The following is a 15,634-nucleotide window of genomic DNA, read 5'->3' as shown; positions in this document are numbered from 1 at the left end:
CTTTTTTATTTGCTAAGTTTCTGATGTTTTTAATTGACTTTAAATGAAGTCATATTTTTTCACTAACAAAGTCAAAATCTGTGAGTTTGCATTCAGACATTCAAGTCATGTACATTTCAAAATGGTAGTCAAGGAATCTTACTGTATAAACATGCTCTGATTGGTAGAAAGAGTATGGGATTTGGATTCAGAGGACCTAGGAACAAATTAACTCTATTGCTTCCTACCTGCAGGGCCTTTGGCCAGATACTTCACACCTTTGGGCTTCAGTGTCTTTATTAATAATAGTAACAATAATATTAACGACAGCCACATGCAACTGATGCAACGTTTTAAGGTTTGTAAAGAGTACTTTGGATTGGTTATCCTTTAGAAGTCCCACCAGCTCTAAGTCTATAATCATACGATACTTTCAGACATCAACAATATGCCAAACATCCCATCAAAAGTGCTTCTGGTTTTATGGCTATACCGAAGTTCAAACTATGTAAATAAATCAGAGGGTAACTAACAAAATCCCTGCAGGAGACCTCATGCATTTAAGGATTTGTTTATAGTTTTGCCCAAAGCTGAGGTACAGAAGCTATTTTGAAGTGAGTCACTGGAAATTAAGCTCAGTCATAAATGAAGATTAATTATCTCCCTAATTAAAATGTGTCAGTAGGCAAATAGGATTCAATTCACAAAAATATATTCCTACATAGCTTTTAAATAAAGTGCACTGGAATTAAGAAACTCCCTTGTACAGATTCAGTGATTGATCAGGCAAACCCAGAAAAAAAAGAAGATAGGAGAGACTAAGAAAAAAGGTAATAATATGAAAGTAATAAGAAAACATGTTTCAATATTACTTTAATTCTGACTGAAGCAAAATCTGTGAGCAGTATGCTTTATGAGAGTGAGGAACCTAAGTTAAGAAAATACGTTAAAGTAACAATTGTTCTGATCAAGAAGCCAGAAATAACAGGGAGAAACCAATCTGTACATATAGCTGGACAGATACCCTATTCTGTCACAATATAAATAAAACTTGAAGTCATCTAGCTTACCCAGTATCCAGAAGTAGTTTTCAGCCAACATAGAGTTTCTGCCAAGCTAGGAAACACCTAACAACATACCTAAACACATACGGTATACACTAAAACTCTAGCCATCAACAGAAACATATTCTTTGCACTATGTAATGACCCAAAATGTATTTAGATATCATAGTAGAAAACAGGGCCTACCTTTCGGGAATACAAGAAAGTGGATCACCCTTGGAGCCAAGAACATGTAGGGATCATTTTCTGCTTTTGACATATGATTATCTGTGTGATACTGGGTGAGTTACATCACCTCTCAGTGCTTTAGATGACTCTCTAAGACTAAATTGCAGAGAAGGGGTCAGCCTGCACTGGAAGAGAGGATTTCCTGGATGTACTCTCTATCCCCATGTTTAGTAGATGTGAAACAAAGCTTTGGAAGCAGTCAAATTGTTAAAATTCATTTAACTTCACAAGTCAAGATGATGATGATATTCACAACTCTTCATGACCCCATTTGGGGTTTTCTTGACAAAGATACTAGAGTGATTTACCATTTTCTTCTTTAGCTCATTTTACAGATGAGGAAACTGAGGCAAACAGGGTTAAATGACTTGCCCAGGGTCACACAGCTAGTAAGTATCTGAGACCATATTTGAACATAGGAAGATGAGTCTTCCTGATTCCAATTCCAGTGCTCTATCCACTTGCATCCACGTGCTCCCCTACTTAAAGAATTTAACTATTAAAATTTCAGTCTTCTCAAGACTTTGGAAGATGATTCAACAGGGAAAGTAGTAATTTGAGTTCAAAAGAGCATTGGATGAGAAAAATTAAAATATCATAGTCCCATTTCTATTATATTAAAAAAATTTTACTCTTTGGTCTTTCTTTTACTTCAAATCCTTCTCTTTCTTACTAACCTTTTAAATGACTTAAGGATTAGAGAAACCTTTCTGCTAATCTTTCTACGAAGTGCACAGAACATTTTCAGGAATGATAGGTATTAACCAAAAATTATAAAAACTGGTATGATGGTGATGTCAATATTCTGCTTCCTTTGGACAGCTGTTCTGACCAGGAACTCATCACTGAACCATAAAAGGGTGATTATATCTCAGCTATCCTGCCAATCTGGCAGAGCTGGAGATGTGAGTACCCAAGCACGCTAGTTAAACATCTCACTTAACCTCTAAACTCAGCATTTCATTGGCTCCTCAACAAATTATCTCCTTTCCTGTTCTAAGTGGTCAAAATGACTTCCTCTCTGGGTAAATAAATGCTGTACATGACATATATACATTTCCTGCCAAACAGTTAGATGTGTTTTTCTGACACAAAAAGTTGACATAAAGTTGAATTGGGTCTACAACCATGTGTCTATTTTCTTTCACATGCATATCTGCTTCCAAGAAGATGAGTCAATTTCACCAGTTTTTACAGTCATTAAAAAAAAAAAAAATCTCTCCAGAGAAGAATTTGCTTTATAAGCAAAATACCAATTACTTTTGTCAAGTATCTCTTACCAAGGCATGCAAGGCTTCTAGCACTGTAAGTAGGAACTTCTAACAGATGGGAAGACACAGAGTAGAGTAAACATTTCTTTTTGTTGTGGGTGGGCATCACGGGCTGTAAAATGATTTTAGAACTGTAAGTGTGCAGTAAGAGTTCCAATGAGGGTGGGAAGTGGGAGTTCAAATACCAGTGGGGCTATGAGAAGGGAAGAACCTCTGAACCCAGGTCCTAGGGTTACAGGAGTACTCTTAGAGATGGACTTTCAATCCAAAAATCACTTCAATTTGAGCAAGATGAGAATAAGATGCTTGTCTTCCTAGAGCACATATCCTAAATAGGAAGGAAGGTTTCTGTAGCAGTGTCAAAGCTATTGACCATGAGCTGCTTATATTAGTTGTGAGGAAATAAATGAAAATAATTTTGAAGAAACAAAAAAAATGAAATGTATTTCTAAGACCCACATGGGAAACTGAGGGATCTCTTGTGGGCAGTAATTATCATTGCATCCTCTGGTTGAAGAAAGGGATTTGAGAAGAAAATGAAGTCTTCTGGAAGTGAATAACTGATTAAAAGATGGAAAAGAAAAGGATTTTTAAAATTTTCTGTCCCACTGCTTATAATAGTCAAATAGAATACCTGGTAAGAGACCTCCTTATAAGGAACAGGAAACTACTGTAAGTATGCAAGGAGTTCCTTAATGTACATAAGTTGTAAGGAAAAGTACATAACCTCTAAACATATATCACCTCATTTGATAGTCACAACAAAACTGTTAAGTACTTAATGTATTATTGCCTCCATTTTATAGGTAAGAAAACTACCAAATTAATTTGCCTAAAAAGCAAATCTGACCAGGTCACCTCTAATCAATAAACTTCGTTAGCTCCCTATCACCTCTAGGATCAAATATAAAATCCTATGTTTGGCATTCAAAGCCTTTCACAACCTGTCCCCCTCCAACCTTTCCAGTCTTCTTATATTTTATATCCCTGACCTACTCAGCAATCCAGTAACACTGCCTTCCTTGCTGTTTCAGAAACAAGATATTCCATCCCCCAATTCCAGGTATTTTCACTGATTGCCCTCTGCCCATGCCTATAACACTCTTCCTTTTTCACCCTCTCCTCCTGGCTTTCCTGGCTTCCTTTCAAGTTTCAACTAAAATCCCACCTTCTGCAGGAAGCCTTTCCCAATCCCTCTTCATTCTAGTGCCTTTTCTCTGTGAATTATCTCCAACTTGTCCTGTGTGTATCCTGTTTGCACAGGGCTGTTTTTATGTTGTCTCCTCTAGGTTGTGAGTTCCTTGAGAGGAGGTACTGGTCTCCTGTCTTTCTGGGTATCCCCAATGGTTAGCACAATGTCTGTCACAGCCACAGCTATGAGTCACAACAAAGTAGGTCTTTTCTCTTTCTGTCTTTGATTGAGTTGTGCTGATTCAAATTCTATGATCAGTAACAGCTATCTGACTTTGCATTCAGAAAATTCCTGGTAATACCAGCTAAACTCCTAAGCATGACTTTATTCCTAATCCCATTTTAGGAACTCTACTAAATCACTCTCTGTCCCTCCTCCCTCCCTACCCCCCCCCCCCCACACATGTTGTGTGGGAGACTGGGGTGCTGAGGGTGACTTTGCTTCCTGGATCTTTTTTGGCATTACAAAAATGAAGCTAGGCACCAGAACAGAAGTCTGCCTTTCTTATACATACAGATATATGCCCATTGTGGTGAGCCTCAACCCTTAATGATCTTACAGGAGCACTCCTTATTTGGACTCAGTTTTGATCTGCTGGTTGAAACCCCTAAGGAAAGCATTTATACACTTCAGGATTGAAAACCAAAAACAATTATAGTATGGATATCACCTTAATAATGACAAAATTAATTACCGGTGCCCAGAAACAATATATTTAAATTTTAAATATTCATAGCACAGAATTTGAAAGGCCTCAGCAACCATCTAGGCCATACATAAAAGGAATCTTTACTATTACATCACACAAGTGGTCATTAGGCCGCCCAATGGGGAAAACTACTACTTCTTGGAGCTGCTCTATTTATTAGGAAGTTTTTCCCAACATGAATTCAAAATGTGCTTCTTTGTGGTTTTTTCACACTGCTACTGGTTCTGCTCTCAGAAGCCAGAGTAAGTCTAATCCTTCTACATAATGGTCCTTCAAATACTTTATGATGGTCATCAAATACCCTTGCCCTGACTTTTTTCTAGGTTAAATACCCTCAATTTTTTCAACCAATATATTACTATAATTTAAATCAGACACAATTCACTTTTTTAGCCTTTCACCTAATAGACTGTGTCTGAAGATTCCAGCCCTTTGTGCTCCTGGTTGAATTCTTCTAGACATTCTTCAACTTATCAGAACTAAACACAAAATTTCAGATGTGGTCTGAACAAGGCAGACGCAATAGAAAATTTGAAAGAGTATGAGACACAGAACCAGAGGACTTGGATTCAGATTTTGCCTCTGCAACTTCCTATCTACAAAGATACATGCAATCAACAACCTTCTTTTCCTCAGTTTCCTCAATTGTAAAATGAGTGGATTATATTAGATGACCTTAGAGATATCTCTCATCACTAAATCTGTTATGCCATGACCTTCATATTCCTGAAAGTTTTGTGTTTCTTAATGTAGCCCATTAAGCTGTCATATCACTGGTGACTCATATTGGGTTTACAATCCACTTAAGATCCCTTTAAAGCGAGCTACTTTCTATGATTCTCCTATTCTGTGCTTGTGAAGTAATTTTTTTTCAAATGCAGATGCAAATGTTTAAACCTATCTCTAGTGAATTTCATCCTTTTACATCTATCCCAATGTTCTAGCCATAGTCTGAATAAAGCATTCATTTAAAAGAGTTAATAAACTTATAATTACTTCATAAATAAACTTATAATTACTTCAAAGTGATAGCTAAAATTTTAGAGTGGTTTAAGGTTTGGAAAATGCTTGGCATATATTATATCATTTTATCCCTACAATAACACTGGGAGACAGGTGCTGTTATTGCCATTTTAAAGATGAGGAAACTAATGCAAAGAGAGATTTAATAACTTTTATAGTCTAGTTAATGTCAAAGGCAAGATTCTAACTCAGGGCTCCCTGATGCCAAATCCATCACCTAGCAACCTAGTAGTGGTGGTAATAACCAATAAATTTATGATTATTTAAAGTCAGAAAATAAGACTAGTTCAGTAACTTTCTCAGAGCAAGTTTAAATACTGATGAATTAAGACCTAATTTTAATGGCATGCCATTCCTGTGTCCTATGATAAAAATCTAGTCATTCTGTATCCCATTTGGAATCATTAAATGCTACACTCTCATTTTCCTAAGAAGCTTAAGGCCACATTTGAAATGTGATTTAATCTGACACAAATCACTGCTTGAGTGAGGCACTAGACAAGGCTGAGAAATAAACTGTTATTCTTCTCCATCCTAAACTGGTTACTCTCAAGGTCAGGGTTAAGAGGAATGACAGGAAATAGGAAATGGGAAATTAAGAACTCAAGGTTTAGAATGAGTTTTTGGCATTGCAAATTACATGTAGGGCTATGGAAATTTAGGTCTAAACTCCCCCAAAGTGGTGAACCTTTAAACTTTGCACCAAGGCAAATAGATTCACATAAATGCATATAAGAATCAACTCAGAATGTATTGATGCTTGACACTGAGGATGGGTCAATGCAATGTAAGGGGAAAATCTGTGGTCCAGATTAGAGGGGAAGAGAGTAAGGTCAATCAAAGCTATACCAGTTATGGCACAATCTTGCTTGATTCTCTATGGAGTGGTTTCTTACTTCCTTCTTTCTTTATACAGCTGATGAGTTCTTCACACAGGAAGGCAGGAAGGCAGATAAAAATTGTGTCAGGAAATTAATTCATTCAACAAATGGTAACTGAGTAACCATCATCAGCAGACACAGCATTAGGTGCTATAGGGGAAAAATTATATCCTTGCCTTTGAGGTGTTTGCAATCTAATAAGGTCAATAAAATGTGGACACAAAAAGCTGTGATACAAGACAAAATGAGACGTGGAAAGTCCAAAGCACTGCTGGGAACTGAGGCAAATGACAAAAGATAATGATTTTGGTCATTATTAAAGGAAAGAGGTATAGCTATGGAAATAGATGGATTCTCTTAGAAAATGTGAGCTGAAAGGGATATTAGACATCATTTATTTCAACCTCCCATTTTTTTCGAAGGCAGCTCAGTGGCACAGTACTGGACCTGGAGTCAGGAAGACTCACCTCCCTGAGTCCAAATCTGGCCTCAGAGACTTACTTGTCTGTAACATAAGCTAAAGAAGGAAATGGCAAAGCACTCCAGCATCTTTGCCAAAAGCAAAAACAAATGGGGTCACAAAGAGTCAGACACAACTGAACAACAACAATAGTTTTTCTTGAAATGAGTAAGTTTACCAAATATATATCTAAATACATATTACATTTGATGAATAAAATGCTACAAATCATTCACAAGATCAGAGACTTATAGTTAGATGGGAACATCAAGGTCATCTGGTCCCACTCCCTCATTTTATAGATAAGAAACTCAAACTGAGGGCACATCAGGCTGTATGTAACTAGTTTGCATCCTCCTGACTTATTTTTCTACTTCCCATGGAGCCTCTGTTTGCCGTATCAGTGTGTACCCAAGTACTCAGTCTTCTGAAAATCAATTCATGTCAGGAACCATATTAATATATGCTCTTTGAATAACATGTAATTGTAACGATAACAATCACTTATTGTTCCAGTTCTTCTGAACATAATGTTGCAAAGTGAAATCTATAGAAATAGTCTATTTGATCAAAAAACTCCAAATGAATCATGCATGAATTTCAATTATATGAAAACCCTCAAGATCTGTTTCTCTGTGTTCTCAATGATAGCCTTCATAAAGGGTCTTACATATTTTTTTCTTACTGTGCTCATCTACTCCATTCTAATTAGTAAATCTGAAGGTGTTATATTTGCATATTAACAATGGCTTGGAAGCAGAATGGTACAGTTGAAAGAGTATTAGCCTTAGAGTCAAAAGTTTTTGTTGTTCGGGTTTTTTTAGTCTTACTTTCTGTGATCCCATTTAGGGTTTTCTTGGCAAAGATACTGGAGTAGTTTGCCATTTCCTTCTACAGCTCATTTTACAAATGAGGAAACTGAGGCAAACAAGGTTAAGTGACTTGCCCAGGATCACACAGCTAGTGAGTATCTGAGGTGAGATTTAATATCAGGAAGAGGAGTCTTTCTGACTCCAGGCCTGGCACTCTATGCACTGCTCCACCTAGCCCCTGATTCAGAGGACTCTAGTTCAAATCCTAACTCTGATGCTTATTGGCTATGTAACTTTGGTCAAGTCATTTAATCCCAGTGTCCTCATTTATAATATGAGAGCCCTGGACCAAATGACCAAATGACTTCTAGCTCTATGATCCTATCACCTGCCTTTAAGAATTGGTTGTACTCACACCTAGCAAGCAGACATTAATTCTGCAACTTAGACACTTTAATCACCCCTTCCCATTTTACAAGAAATAAGGAAAAGAGAAACAAATCATAAAATATCGCGTCTGACCTTAACGGACAGATCCAACAATTTGTTTTTTAAACATGCCAAGTAAACTAAGATTCAAAAATAAGACAAGGACATTCTTTTGAAGAAATCCCTCCCATCAATTAGTTGTTATTTTAAAATTCATGTTGATGACTTACTACACAGGAGAGGAGAAAAAGGGGGCGAGAGATTGAGGGTCAAAGAAGAATAAAAGAAGTTACATAAAGAGTACCTGACTGGGGAATTAGAGAGAACAAACATGAAACAATTAGAGCAATAAGATGCTCCCTTTTCCAGGATTCCAAGGGAAGTCAATAAAAAAAATACCACTTCTGTGGTACTTCATGAATTTCTACAGCATTCTTATGTCTTTCATGGATATAATATTAACAAGATTTTCAGTCTATATTATTCTCATTTCTGACATACTTAAGGCTTACTGGATATCACTGGCTCTTGGGTTGAGCTTGTGTAATGAAAAATAGGCCTAAGTAAAACAGAACTGCTCATGGCCAATGCTGATATATAATGAAGAACAAGAATTACAAAGAAATCTATCTAAGAGATTTCCCCTACTATAAACTCATTGATCATATCTCTCATTCCTCCACACCAGTGTTTCTTTTTCAATTATACATCATTGACATGTACACAGCTGGAGGGCAAGCTACTGTTGCTAATAATTCAGTTTCTACAGGAAAAACAAAAGATACTGTTTCTTTTAGGACACAAAAAATCTTGTTTCCATTTTTATCATCTCAGAAACAAACTCTCCAGTGTTCTAAATCTGAACTGATGGCAAAGACTGAGCCCCAAGAAGAGGAGTAGTACCCAGATGATTAACCTGAAATTAAATGTATTAATACAGTTATATTAATTTATGAATTTAACTGTAGCTCAATTGTATTTAATTGTCAATTAAATATATCAACACATTTTAAAGATAGCCTTACAAAGAGAACCTTATACTCCAACCAATGAATATTACAAATATTTTTTCAAGTCCAGTGTTTTTCACCTTTCAAACTAGTATTTGTTTTCTTGTTGAAAGCTCCCTACAGTTGCATTTTACTCTTTGACCTTGCCTGAATGTAATACCACTGTATCTGTTTCCAAGGCCACCATATTTAAAACATGAAGAATTTTCTTTTTATCACAAAAAATTCCTTTTCATAATTTCAGCTCTTTATGCCCTTTATTACTTAGATTACTCTTTTGTCTCCAAAGCACTCCATTAAAAACAAGGTGGGTGTAGTGAAAAGAAAACTGGAGATTAGCTCTGTGGCCTTCAAAACATTATGCCTACTTTCTGGCTCCCTGTTTCCTCAGTTGTAAGATGGTGACCTAAATGTGTATTGGGATAATAGTGAAGGTTGTTCACAATTCTAAAGGTCCATGATCTAAGAACCTGGATTTGGAGATAAGGACAAAATGTTTTCTAACAAAGGTTGGAGTCTATATTTGTGCATTTTTCTTCAAATTAAATAAAACTAGGGTATTCCAATCTTGCCAAGTTAATACCATTTAAGATGTGTTCTTTAAAAATATAATTTGTTTGACTCAACATTGTCACTGACACAATAATAATTAAGTCAGGTTTTTTATATGAACAGACATATGGTAATGTTGTGAGCTTAATGGTAAGCTTTCAGTTTTAAATAGTTCATATTAAAGAATTAAAAAAGAAAATATGTAATTTTGACACATCAGCTCCATTCAGAAAAATAAATTTAATTTACAGAAAGACAAATTAGGCATCTAAAGCATAATGATAGTTAAACCATGTAAAAATCAGTAGTAAGCCATCTGGCTATCTATATTTATTTCAATATAATGAACCTTACACAAAGATTTTTACATTTTTGAAGCTCATGTATAATTAAGCTAGCAGCAAATAGACTGCCACATCATAAACTTAATTCTGAAGGAAACATCATTTGTGGTTGATTATCAATGTGTTTAAATCCTTTCTATGTGCTACATTTACCATATACTTCATATATGTGCCTTCCCTCTCCTATTTGGGAAAGTGTCAAAAAAGAACGTTCTCTGTATGCTCTCCCCAAGCTCTTTTCTACTTTGAAACAGCAAATGCTGCCAACAGAAACTTCTTCAAGAAAAATATATTTAAAAAAACATACTTTGCCTGGTTGGGGTAAAGGGAAAGAAACTTCTTAATACTTAGTTTTCTCCCTCTCCCTTTATACTCCTCCATCACCTAGTGGCTTGTACCTTTTTCAATGCATTTTCTAAACTGTGGGGCACCTGCAATGAAGAGGAACCCAATCCTTCTTCCCTTGGACCAAACTTTCTGAAGTCTCAAATTTGATGCTTGAAATAATAATAAAAATAATATACTTCTATTCAAAGAAAAGGTATACACATTATCTAATATGATCTTTACCTATTTCTTTATATAGTTCACCTGTACCTTCACTCTATTATTCCATTTATTTCTTCAGAAACCCTCGGACATAGGGCATTACTATTCCTATTTTACAAATTAAAACAAAGGTCAGAGAGAGTAGACAATTTGCCCACGATCACAGATATAAATTTGAGCACAATCTTACCAATTAGTTCCCCCTCTTCCTTTCTTTCCTTCCTTTTTTGTGTTTTAACGAATATGCACGAAATCTTCCTTAAAGTATGTTTTTTTTTCCCTCTCTGATGAGAAATTGCCAAAGAAAAATTGTCAAGGGATTCGGATAATTTTAGTAAATAGAGGGAGACATCTCAAAGATGAAGAAAGGTGGCTGGGTGTAGCAGAGAATTAGAGTTCCATCAATATTCACTATTAGAAACATTATTAGATGACCAAGTTTGGCCCTAAAGACAACTGTATACTATGCACCATTCCCCCTTTAGTGCAGAGCTGGAGGGCTCTGAGTTTAAAACATTGAATATAGTGTCAGATATGGTCTGTGTGTGGGTTGACTGCTGATCTTCCTCCTTTTTAAAATATTCATTGCAAGGGAAGTCTTGCTGGTTAAGGAAAGATGAATAATATACTTAGAAATGAATGAAACACAAAGACAACTAGCATTAATAAAAAGCATTATTATAAGTAATAATAACATTAATAATAATCTTACTATAATACCATAGGGTATTATTAATAGATACCCTGGAAACATCATTTCATGGGAGAAAATAAATTGCACCCTCAACTTATAATAAAGGTATTGTAATCGTCCAACTGGAGAAAATGAGACAATATTTGCCAACCACAAATTTTGGTTTAATGGAACAAAAAAAAAATAACATTCTCTGAAATGATAGAATGAAGGAGCCATGGCTTAAAAGGTCATCCTATAATCATTTTGAGCCTTATATTATTAAGGATATATTTTTGGACCACAAGTCCATGTTTCCCTACAATCATTTTATTGTATGTTGATTCATATTTACAATAATGCTGAGCAAATTGGTTTAAGATACATTGTTTGTGGTCCTGTCAGTATCAGTTTTTTTAACTTCCAAGCCCATCTAAATTAGAAACTCAATTAAAAGTTAGTAAATTACAATACCAATCTGTACTATGGTCAACCTTTCAGGACTCCTAGCCCTTCAGGTGAATGATACTGCTGCCAATTCACTTTGCCCAACTACTCCCAACTAACTAGTTCCTACTAACCATCCCAGTTTCAGATCTAATTCCTTCAATCACATATTGAAAGATATTGTCAAAAAAAATTTGCATGATAATCTTGTATATTTGAATGGAATAGCAAGTCGTGCATAGTAGATTTGCAATTTCATGTACAATCATCTTTGTTATGGAAATGCTTGTTTTATTCCATAAACTAAAAATAAAACTTAAAAAGATATTGTTGCTATAAAATAACAGCTATCAACATTTCATGTCATATGCTAACTTTGTTTTATGCTCATAGATACATATTCTTTTTGCTATAAAATGATCTTTGCAGTTGCAATGGTTCTTGATCTTGAGTCAAAATAATGAAATCTGGGGCCTGAAAGAGTCCCTACTAGAGGTTATCTGGTGCCAACTCTTCATTTAACAGGTGAGGGTACTGAGACTCAGAGAAGTTAAACAATTTGGCTATGCTACATAACTAGTTCATAATGACAGAGACAAGACTGGAATGAGTCCCTTGATTCACAATCCAGTGCTCTTTCTTCACCCCACATTCTTTTTAATAGAGCCTTATTTTTCTTTAAATTTCCATCTTTAGACATCTTTTACCAAATCCTTGGGAAGAAATATCTTTAAGGCTCATGAGCACTTCAGCATTTTAGCAAGCTTAGCTTTGACTGTTGATGAGACTATGACTTTATAGGAACCAACAGGAGTCCCCAAAGCTTTTCAAAAATAGAAGTATGGCTTAAAACTCAGAATTAACTGAGATTTACCTCTGGCCAGAGGTAACACTCCTAGTTCCTCCATACTTTTATGAGGTTGCTAATCAAGAATGTATTAAGGAATCCCAGTTGCACAGTTGTCATTTAACCTGCCCTAAACATTTTAAAGGCACCTCATTATCACGATGTTCTTACAGAAAGAAAAGCAATTTTTTTTACAACATGAATTTTCATAAGCAAGACACTCAACATTAGTCTTTCATTACATTTAGTAAAGGGCTACAAGGGTTAGTGAAACGATGTACCTAATATCCTGCTGACTATTTTGTTTCCCCTCCTCCCCTCCCAGCTAGTACTCTGCTCATTTGTGGCTTTTACTCAGAATGAATGTAGAAGGAAGTAGAAACAGGGAGTAGAGGGTAACCAAGGAAGTTAAGTCAGCTAGGACATTTTTGCTTATTTATTTCAGGTCAGATTTTTGCGTAGGCTTTCCCTTTATGTCTGCCCCGACCATCAGTCGTGATACTGAATGTCTTACTTTGCTCGGATTTATCATTCTCCCGAGTTTACAAGAAGGTAGAGCTCTCATAGCTTCCTCCTCCTCTCAGCCCGACCTCCTCTGGCCACATACTTTGCTGGAGACTCACATATCCTCCCTTGCACCAGCCTAGAGGAAGCATTGAGCTCCAATGGAGCACTGAACTGTCTCCGAGAAACTGACAAGAGAAGGCAGGACTGGGCAAAGGCGCAGAGTGGAAAGCTGAGCCTGTGGGAGGGCAAACACATTATTAAAAAAAAGGCTCTTTTCCTTTTTCAGAAACCTTTTCCCTCACGAACCAAGGCATCTCTTAAAACAACCAAAAGATTCTGTCTTGTGACAGTGAAAAGGATTCAAGACAAAACAAAGTCAAAGGTGCAACTGACGAGACAGACACACGCTCTATTGGCCGGGAGCTATGGCCTCTGGAAGCCTTAAAAATAAGAAAATGAAGTAAAATAAAAATGCACCCCCAGGAGTTTCCAGTTTTAGTCTGTCATATTAGCTGATGGGAAGGAGAAGGATGTCCAGACCGTGCAAGAACAAGACCCGGCGGCGGTAAATTGCAACCACAGCTGAGCAAGGACTGGAATCCAACATGTAAACTTGCATTCACACAGCCCGGCTCCGGGGTAGCTAAGGGCGGGGTGGGGAGGGAGGGTAGGCAGCGAGGCTGAAATGCGGAGAACGCGCAAACTAGACTGTGGAAAGTGGACTGGAAACACACAAACACACACACACGCACGCACTCTAGACTCAATGTGAAGGCGAAATCCACCCTCCTCCTCCTTCTGCACAACCTGGCCACGAACACACTGCCTGCGCTCCAATTTGTGGGTGGGGAAGGGTTCACTGTTCACTATTCCCTCCCGCTTACCCGGCAGAGTCAATCAAAACCACCGCCACCCTTCTCACCCTCAGTGCCGACAGCTGCAAAAGAGGAAGTCCCACGGTCGGTTGCTATGGCATACTGATGCTCTTTGGCTTTCACACCTGGCGAGCTTTAGGGGGAGGGGTGTAAGAGTTAGGCGAAGCGCGGAGTCATCCCTGTTGCACCCCATTCACAATCCCCTTCCCCTTTCTAACTTTCTCTATCCAGCGCCCCCTCTTCCCCTCCTTACCCAAGTACTGCCGCAGGTCGAGCAGGAAGCGAGGGGGTCCCCCGTTGAGCTGATAGAAGAGGGATCCCAGGCAGAAGACGAAAAGGGTGGCCATGCAGAAACCGTAATCCCGGAGGGAGAAGCGCAGGAAAGGCAGCATGGAGCCGGGGCGTTTCCAGCTGCCTGGCCCCGGAGGGGCTCCCCCCAGGGGGGCCACATGGGTCCAGGGGTCGGCGCTGCTGTGGTGCTGCTGCTGCTTCATCGCCAGCTCCGCCGCCTCAAACAGCCTGCCCCTGCCAGGAAAGGGTCACCCATCCGCCTGCGAAGAGGAGAGCTTGGGCAGGGAGGCTGCACATGGGGAAAGACGACGAGGCGCGCGCGGAGGGGAGCGCGGAAGGAGAGAGGCCAGGGAAGCTAGGGCACCGCTGAAGTTTGCTGGTGCTGCTCAGGACACTTTCCTCTCCATCGCCGCCGCCGCCTCCGCCGCCTTCCCTGCCAAGGGTGTCGGGGGCGCCGCTGCCTTCCTTCCGAGGCTCCTCCGCTCCGTCCTGGGCGCGGAGTTCCAGACCGGCTTCCCTGGCCCGGCCGCTCGGCTCCCTGGCCCGACGGCTCCTAGCCCCAGCCCCAGCCCCCGGGGCTCGCCTCCAGCGCCAGCGTGTGCCCCCCTGCTTTGTGTCGAGTTCAGCGTGTTTTGTCCCCGTTCAGGCTCCTCGGAAGAACGGCAGGAAAGAACAGGAGGCGGACACCGTCCCCCTCGCTCCACCTCCTTGACAGGGGTTTTCCTCCTCCTCCTCCAGCTCCCCTCCTCTCCCTCCTCGCCCTCTCTCCTCTCTCAGCTGGTGTCTCTGGGCTTCGTTTCGGTGTCACATTACTGCCTCGGAGCAGGGGAGGTGGGGATGTCGTTTTTCCAAGTAGGAAGAAAGTTTCTGGGGTTTGGGTTCTGTTGTTGTTGTTAGTCCCCCACCCCCACCCCCACCTACCCCCTTCCTTTCCCCCTCCTCTTCACTCTGATCTTGGTTACTGCGCCACCAGCGACCTCTTGGGGGCTCTGCCGACTTCCCTCTCATAAACCGTCTTGGGGAGTAAGGGCCGCAACTTCAAAGAGAAAAAAGGATGTTTTTCAAACCCAAGAAGTTCATTCTCTTGCCTATCGCCTGCGAGTTGCCTAAAAGGTTGAAGAAAGGAGCCCAGAGACGGAAGGAGACTTCGTTACTGGGATGGAGAGAAGAAAAAAGATGGTCAAGGATTCTTGGCTGTAGCTAAACAGCATCCTGTAGAGAATAGAGGTCATGAGGTCTCGCTGGAAATTCCAGGAAGAAAGGGAGATGAAGGAGGAAAAGAAAGGAATTGGAGGAGAGAATATGCTGTTCTTATTTTCCTTGCATCCTACATATCCCCCTCTCTCTTTTCGGTCTTCGTATAACTTATCCACTGTGTAAGGACACGTGGGAAAGGGAAGTACCTTGCTTTAGCATGCAGAAGCAAAAGGGGAAAAGTCCATTCAACCCCAGCCGTCAAAATATGCACCCCTATTTCTCCATTCACCTCCT

General features: G+C 39.1%; 1 protein-coding gene across 1 annotated transcript in view; it reads right to left on the bottom strand.

Moving 5' to 3' along the window:
- Positions 1-14,346, bottom strand: part of UST (uronyl 2-sulfotransferase) — a 400,010-nt gene extending 385,664 nt beyond the window's left edge. The window contains exon 1 of the mRNA XM_072643672.1: positions 14,106-14,346. Within this exon, the coding sequence (XP_072499773.1) occupies positions 14,106-14,346 (241 nt within the window). The remainder of the gene's footprint in view (positions 1-14,105) is intronic.
- Between the last annotated feature and the right edge of the window lie 1,288 nt (positions 14,347-15,634).

The sequence above is a fragment of the Notamacropus eugenii genome, chromosome 2, assembly GCF_028372415.1.
Source record: "Notamacropus eugenii isolate mMacEug1 chromosome 2, mMacEug1.pri_v2, whole genome shotgun sequence".
NCBI lineage: Eukaryota > Metazoa > Chordata > Mammalia > Diprotodontia > Macropodidae > Notamacropus > Notamacropus eugenii.
This window is presented reverse-complemented; position numbering and strand designations above follow the sequence as displayed.